Genomic DNA, 8608 nt, shown 5'->3' with positions numbered 1-8608 from the left:
CCTGCTGATGATAATGGACACTGAATTTAGTTCTAATTTTGCTGCTCTGATGCAGGCCTAACTGACCTTGGCTTTATCTGACTCTAAAATACAGATCAGGAATACAGTGGTAGCAAACTTGAAGCATTACAGTCCCTATTAACATGTTTCTGCCTCTTGCAAATACCTTTGGAGAATGCACAAAAGGTTGAAAAAAATAATAAAGTCCGTATTAAGAGGTAGATGGAAAATCACATGCAAGTAGAACTTTGAGCACTAGAAGCTTATTTCTCTGACAGACCAGTTTAACAGCCCCAGGGGCGATGTGTTTTAAAAGCAGGCTCGCCAGCCTTGCACAGGTTATACTTGCAGTCCTTTTCCTTGGCATACGCGAGGGCACAATTCCATGCCATACAATGCGTTTTGGATTTGCACAGTTGAGCAGTCCTACACGTGTATCTGCAAAACCAGCCTTCATGTGGAAATTGCTTGCATATTGCAGTCATTTTATATTTCAAAGTGGTCACATACACACACGTGCACAAAAGAACTGCTTCAGCATGCCATCAGTGCTCATTACAGGGTATTGTGTCCATTGGCGCAGATGGAGAACCTGCGAGGGTACGTCAGCATATTAATTGTCAAGAACCAAAGGCTGTGAATTCAAATTCTGGATTTGAGCACTGGAAAGGACTGGAAAGGCAGTGTCTACACTGTGATTTCGGCATACAGTGTCTGCAGTGTGCACTGAGATCTCGGGTATGCCTGCAGCCTCCCGCAGTATGTCCCAGCAAATGAAAACTGGGATCATTCAATCCTGCACACCGACTTCAAGCATCCTAATGAACCCTCCAACAGTAGGGCTTGTCACAAATAACTCATTTGGTACTCCTGCATGTTGGATGGGTTTGTTTCTGGAAGCTGATTTTCTCTTAATAAGTGGGTTTTGTTTTTTTTCTTTTGTTGAAGGCAACTAATCAAAAAATCCAAATGATTGTTCGTTAACAAGTGTGAGGGTCAAATCCACAAGCAGTAATTGGAGAATAACTTTTGATCCACTGCAACTTAACAATAAAACAATTTGCCCAGCACACAGAATATGTAATTAAGACAATTTCTACTATATAGGCAGAAAACGAGACAAAATACCTTTACGTTTTGAAGACATGCTGCTTGTCTTTCCTTTGATACAAGACTTCAGAAAGGATTTTGCTTTGATGTCTGTAGATAACGTGCAGTAGCCTCTGCTTTGAGTTCACTTTTCAAAAAATCTCTGGAGCTGCAAAAGAGAAAAGAAAGGGAGGGCCAGGAGGACATGTAAACAAAAATGATGCAGCCAGCTATGTATTTTTCAGCAGAACCTGGGATTGCTACATTTGACCTACGTATCTTTTGCAGGAGGAATTGGGTGCCTTGGACGTGACAGGGGACAGACACGGAAATGTCTTGATGCCGTGGAGATTTATAACCCTGATGGAGACTTCTGGAGGGATGGACCTCCTATGCCTTATCCCCTCCTCTCCTTACGAACAAACTCTACCAGCGCAGGCTCTGTGGAAGGGAAGCTGTACCTCTGTGGAGGATTTCGTGGAGCAGGTACTAAAATGAATCTGACATTCTTTACATAGTTGTAATCACTGTCACTGTACACAGAGTGACCTGATGACCGACCAACCCTATCAGGTGGCACTGGCAAGCCCTGGAACCACAGAGCTGATTCAGCCCTTTGGACTGCTGGCTCCTAATGTCAATATGAATTGTGTTCTGTTTGTCCTTTGCTTTTTTCCTTAACAAAACATGAAAAATTAAGGATATTTCTGATCTGCACTAAACCTGTCCAAATCTACATCCAGAGCTACTGAGATCAGGAACTTGGTGTGTTATGGACATTAAAGAGCTGGACATACTTGTTGAAAATTAAGGCACTATCAGTCTGTCCTTAGCCAAGCTATCTGTCTCTGCCTATTTACTTACATGCTTTTCATAATCATTGTTGGAAAAGCTTGTGTATTTAATGGGGTTCAGAGACTAAAATTCCAGATCTGGTGATTTCAAATAATCCTAGCCCTGTGGCCACCTTTCTCCTATTAAGTCTTCCTTCTCCCAGCTGTGCTTGGCTCTATCTAAACCTCCAGTACTGCTAACCATTATTTTTTTCATTACAAATGCAGAGAGTCTCTCAAAACATGCACACTTAAACTCTCCTGCTACATACAGCTGCTACCCCAATTTCCTTTCTAGGAGAAAGCAGTGATACAGATGCGTTGTCCACTGCTAATAAATGTCGTGTCAGGCTCACTGTTGCCCAGGAATGGCTGCGTGGTATCACTGGGTGACATATCCTTCACATTACACTGACTTCAGTGGCACTGACTTTTACTTGTATGACAAACTGTAAACTTAAAGCTGCTGTTATTTTAGGATGATGATTTTCAACAGCTAGTTCACAGCTCACCTTCCTCTCCCTTCATTTGCTATTGTTTGAGGAAGCTGCTTCCTGAAAACCACTGTATGGCAGCTCTCGAACGGGCATGTTCTCGTGTCATCTCTGGTGGAAGTTCTGTGACCTCAGAGCAATTATGGCTATGATACATCACTGTGTTTCCATAGCAAACATTGTGCCATCATATTTATCTTTTTCTCAGCAGTATTAGGCAAAAGCCTAAAGTTAGTGGGTGCAAATCTCAAAAGGCTGATCATTTGCACTGGCAAAATGAAGCAATCTCATTCAAGATGACTAACAGATTAGTATGAGATTTTCTGAATAATGTAGCATCAGAGCCACAAAAACACTCTGTACAATACTACCACGTTCTGTCACTGAGTCATGTATAAAGAGTGGTAGTACCAGGAGAGGTTGAAAGTCCCCCCATGGATTTCAAAACAGCCATTTTTTGTATATTTGTATAATGTCAGTTCAGTGGAGTCCTGAATCCCGACTGTACTATTGCAATCTATATAATTATATATAGAATTCCTCTACACTAAAAGTGTTATTTACATTGGAAAACAAGAGGTCAGAGTTCGAAAATGTCTGTTTTGCAGTTACCTGTGCAACTGGAATTCTGACTCCCTACGTGTGAATTTTGTATACCAGCAAAGAAATAGTATGTGACTGTGTTGTTAGATGTTATGATGCCTATTGACAAGGGAGCCAAAATAAGATTCTCACTGTCAGCTGTAAATCAGATGTATCCAATCATTTGAGGAGTTGAGAGGAAGCTGTGCCTTAAGGACAGGCTTCTTAATGTGACTTTCAAGATTTAGAAAGCCCTTTTCCTTTAATAACTTCACAACAATAACAACTTCTAGCTACTCTCATCAAGAAAAAAATGGGTGGAGTCCATATGCTGAACCTGAAGAGGTTATTGAGATGGCTTCTCTCCCTGGTCCCATCTTCTCTGCATACTGGAAAGAGCTCTTGCCTGTTCTGCTCTTTGGGGGAGAAGGGTGGAGTGAGAGAGGGTTATTACTGTCATAGGGGAACTCAGAGAGAGTGGCTTGACTCTGATCTTTCACAATTTCAGCTGCTCAGCAGCTTCACGATATTCAAGGAACAGCATGTGCTGCTGCTGCTGCTCTAGTAGCAAGCAGGGCTATTTTAGAATGTGCTTGTTTGATTTTAGTCTTTTGGGTTTCTTGGCATGTCATTTCAGTTTTTGTGAGGGACGCAACCAAGAGAGGATATTCCAATTTTACAAAACATTGTAATTTAGTTTCAACCAAGTGGAGTTTTTGGAACAAGCTGGAGGCACAGCTGTAGTCTCTGGGTTTTCTGCCTGCTTTGAACATTCAAGAATGAGTGCTTCTCGAAAAAGGAAAACAAGCCAAAAGCACTGCTGCAATGGAAAGTCCTAGCCAATGTATATAAGGGGCTACAACCAACTCTCTGTATACTATAGACCTGTCCCCAGCTCCCCAGCCTCAACTTGCCTTTGCATTTGCTTAAAGCCAGTCTTGATCCAGCAGCATGGAAGTTGGCCTACTAAGGATACTGTTGCACCTTAGTTTTATTCATATGTGCCATGCTCTGCATGAGTGTTGACCTAAATGGATAATTAGAGACCAGAGATTCTGTACACAAGCAAAAAGCTGAAAAGCAGCTGTCAACTGCTCAAAGGGCCTTAAATTTGGATGAAAAGATGAGTACTGTTCAGCTACCATTGCTTCTGAGTCCCATGCGACACTTGAAGCCGTGTGATGGCAGGATTCCCATCCCATATATATTGCCTCTCACAAATCTTGGTCTGCTTGAAAGAGAACAAGTGGAGCAGCCCTAAAAGCATCCCCAGGAGCAGAAGAAGAGAAATTGCAGCTACTTAAGAGTCTCCAGAGGGAAGTCAGCTTGGCCAGCTGAGAGTAGCACTTGCACAACACAGACTGCAGCCTCTCTAAAGGATGAGTGGATTCCAAAGTGTGTCCAAGCTTTATCAAGAGAAAGCTTCCTCTCAACTTGAAGGAATGCTGTTCAATACTGAGCTATGTTGGTAAACGCAGCTTATAAGACTTCCCCTGCTGAGATTTCCTCAAGTTAGAAGTTTGCTCAAGGCCTGGCCATGAAAGTGGAAAGGGGATTAATTCAGCTGAAGTTTAGACACTTATCTGGAGTGCCTCCACTAAGACCTTAGGGACACCAGGCTCACTGCAGCATACGGAGAAGCACAGACAGTTCTAGAGGGAGATTCAGGTCCTTGGTGCTTTAAACCTGCTCTGAAAGACCAGAAGGCAATTTAGAACCCTGGTCTCTCAATGCTCCATTTTTTGGTCAGGATATGAGGGATTCTAACTTGGCTTACTTGAGGCAAATGCATCACGAGCTTGGTGTGTATGGTTCGATGGTACAAACCACTCAGAGGCCTCTGTGTTATATCGTGAGCTGACAAATGTATCTTCTTACAATCATGATAAGTACCTAAAAAAAAATGACTTCTGCTTGCTTTGATTTCTTTCCTCCTTTAGCAAGACTTGCAAAACTTCATCTGTTAGCCAGTTGTTTCTACAAATTCATTCATTTTCTACTAAAACTATTGTGGTAAATAGGAAGCAATAATCTGCTTGTCTCTTGACACAGCTCCAGCTTGTATAGCCTAGTGTCATGAACGTTACCTGTCATTTGACAGCAGTGTTAGAGCATTCATCAAGGTATTCAGAAGTGTTTAAAATGGTTGGTTCTGTCTAGTTTATAGTTCTGCATGGAGTGAAAACACTAGCTGTCATGTGAATGCTCAGAAGGACTCAATGTGCGGCACTCAGCCAGCTTTCTACTAATTGGTAAAATATGTTGCCACATTTAGTGCTGTAACTATAGATCTTAAACCAGCGTTTGCAGCCTGAGCGTACAATGTTCTTGAAGACATGTTTTATTTCCGTTGCTTTTACATAGAACTAAACCCTGACAGCTATTAATGTTAGCCCGTGCACGGCAGAAGCAGCCTCATTAGTGTGCCTCACCGAAGGAGGTGGTAAGCAGCTCTTCAGGTATGCAGCATTATACGCTTATAAAATGCCTGACAGATTGGGTTCCTTTTCTTTTTGACTGCTTCTGAGTATTATAAATATTTTTTCTGGTGAAAATAATGAAGGTAAGGCTGTGTGCTGTTTGCTGGGGCTGTGTCATCTGCTGTCACTGTTGGCTTGTGAAGGCACATGTTTGTTGACTTTGCATTGTTGCTGCACAAATACAGATCTCGCAGCCTGTTTCTGGGGGCTGGGGGTTGTAGCTTTAGTTTCAGACTATAGATGTTGGTCCAACTGCCTGTCTCTCAGATTTGAATTAAAAAATTCAAATCCAGAGTTGATTTTTTTTTATCTTGATGATTTTAATTAGAATGCTGTTTTTATTGTACACCCGTGTGACACCAGCTAATGTGCAAAGTAAAGGGACAACTGCCTCGAAGCAAATACTAAAATGTTTAACGGATCTGCTATTAGCAGTACACATCGCTTAAAAGGTCCTAGGATTTCATCAGCACTTGATGAGGAACTGTCTTTCTCTGAACTGGCAGTTCTGCTATCTCCCTCCAATGCAGTTTATCACAGAGAAGATAAATGTACTGCTTCCCTACTACATATGTTGAAAAATTCTGTAACATGTTTAGCATTAAATGTGGGACCAGAGCTGCTCAACCTAGTTCTGTTATTTACTTACTGATATCAAGTAGAAATTAATTTTTCACTTTAGTGGAGTTACAGTCAGAGGAAGGGGAAAGGGAAGAAATATCTACATACTTGGAATGCAAGAATCTCAGTTTTGTGTTTGCAAGCATTAGCCAAGATAGGTGATAGTGACACTGAGTCCCACTAGATGTGTATTTCTGATTCTACAAAGAAAAGATATATACTTACCCTAGATTAATTTTCTGGCCTCATTTACATTAACTGCAATCCATACATTGGAATAGAAGCGGCACTGCTTGCGGCAATGCAGAACCATGTAGTAATTACTATATTCCAGCTGAGCTAATGGGTTTGTATCTCCACACCATCCTCTCCTGACAGTGGACTACCTTAATAGTTATTTATTTTGACTAATCTCCCATAAAGGCTGTTCCCCCTAGTCTCCTCCATTATGTGATTTAGATGGAGAATCATTCTAGTGCTTGTTTTTTATTACAGTGGTTATGGAACATTACTGGAATCAAATTAAATTTAGACATATTAAGGAGTCTGGCACTGTAAATACTGCACTTGTGAAGTTTGGGGGTTGAGGGATTGGAACAAAACCTGTTTCTCCAGCACCTTCCCATATTCCCAGCTAAATAAAGCAGAGAGGCAAACCCCAGGCTGCCTATCTGCAGCACTGTTTGTTTCTCTCTGGTAGAATTTACTGGGCAGTGATGAATAATTAAAGTTCTCCTGCCCACAGTTGTTACCATTAGAATAAATATTCCCACCGATGGAAGGGATTCAGCATCCCTGTGCTTTGCTCAGCATAGAAATCTGCTCGTGGCCACCCGTCACATTGCAGGCATGGCCAAATCTCTCCAGCCTGCCTGTCCTGTCCTTCCCAAAAAATGCTGCTCGACCATTCGCCTCATTCTCCCCCAACACCAGCGTGAGCTGCCAGGCTGCTACTGGGAACCAGTGTGCAGGAGAGACCTCCCCAGCTTGCTGCCTTCCCCGGGAGGGCTGCCCGTTTACCCCCTGCTCATTAGCTAGAAACTCGCTACCGTAAATAAGGCCAATACAGGTCAGGGGAATTGCTGGGGAGCAGCACCTGCTCATTTCAGATCTAAATTTGACCCAGTATCTAACAGCACAGTATTAGTAATTCAGTCCTGTTTCTTCCTAAGGTGCATTTATAGTTTATAAAGGGTTAATTAATGATTAATAGATATTTTAATGCATTTTAATTAGTTGCTGAAGAGGTCAATAGGTTGTTTAGAAACATGGCTTGTAGCCATGTATGACATCTTCTATTGTGTTCATAACTGCCTGTCATGCATACAGTCTAAACAAGCTTTATATCCTCTATTAATAATGTATTAACCCATTGTAAGGCATTTAGAAACAATATCTCAGGATGGTCTGAGACCAGTAATTCTTATTCTGATCTTGTAGTCTTTACTCATATGAATGGTGCATTGACTTCAGGAGCACTGATCCTGCTGCCACTGTAATCTGTGATCCTGCTATCACCTGCAGTGCAAGCAGGACCAGTGCTTATAAGATTATGTCTGAAAGAGGCCTTGCCTGTGAACAACAGGCAAAATCTTGAAAGATTTTAAAAGCTCAAGTAGCTGGATCAATCCCAAGATAAGCAGTTTAAGTAACTGAATTAGAAGTTCCTTCCTGTAGGCCATCCCATTCTTTATATATATATATATATATATATATAACTTCAACATATATTGATTTGTTTGTGAATCGATGGATCATGAAACTAGGGTCCTGAAGAATTGCACAGCAGAGCAAGAGGATAGGGGTCAGTGTCTATGAGTGAATATCTTACCTTACTCCACGCAGGTGCTCTGCAAACAGCAAGCTGCCACAGTCGTAAATTCAAGCCCCAACCTGCCTCCCAGATTTCGCTGTGTTTGGTGGGATACACCGCCGTGATACTTAACATCACGAAGGCTGGCCAGCATGTTAAACAGCCAAGGCAAGTTCCCTCTCCTGTGTATTCTCTGCCTGCTTCTGCCCACAGGCAGAGATGATGGATGTACTTGACCCCACCAGGGGTGTTGGCTGCGCTGTGCTAGCAAGGCTGGTGGAGTTAGGGGGCAGCTCACATACGCAAATGGGATTGAAGGCCACAGACTTGATGAACTTATTCTTTTTTCCTACTGCAAATGAAGAGCCAGGACATCTGGTGGTAATGATCTAAATGTGCTTTTATCCCATTGCAACACAAATGTAAATTCCCAAGTCACCTAACTCCACATCATGTAATTATGAAAGCAGCTATTAGTGGCAAGGAAGGTAAGTAGCAGAGACTAGTCCCATATGTTTAAAATCATTCTCTGGTCTCCAGTACAGACAATGGCATGCAAAACCAGGTACAAACCAGCAGTGGAGACTGAACTGCTTCAAGGCAGCTCTGAGGTGTCTGCTAGGTGACAAGAACTGGAGAAGACAGTGAAAGAGTAAACATTTTGAGGACTGTTAAGGAACTGGCAAGCACCTTGTG

At 42.1% G+C, this 8608-nt stretch overlaps 1 protein-coding gene across 1 annotated transcript in view; it reads left to right on the top strand.

The window, feature by feature from the left end:
• KBTBD12 (kelch repeat and BTB domain containing 12) overlaps window positions 1–8608 on the top strand; it is a 29151-nt gene that overhangs the window by 15722 nt on the left and 4821 nt on the right. The window contains exon 4 of the mRNA XM_010168593.1: window positions 1378–1575. Coding sequence (XP_010166895.1) covers window positions 1378–1575 — 198 coding nt within the window. The remainder of the gene's footprint in view (window positions 1–1377; window positions 1576–8608) is intronic.

Source organism: Antrostomus carolinensis, unplaced genomic scaffold (assembly GCF_000700745.2).
Source record: "Antrostomus carolinensis isolate BGI_N321 unplaced genomic scaffold, ASM70074v2 scaffold8740, whole genome shotgun sequence".
Classification (NCBI taxonomy): domain Eukaryota; kingdom Metazoa; phylum Chordata; class Aves; order Caprimulgiformes; family Caprimulgidae; genus Antrostomus; species Antrostomus carolinensis.
Note: the sequence above shows the minus strand (reverse complement) of the source record. Positions and strands in the feature narration are given on the sequence as shown.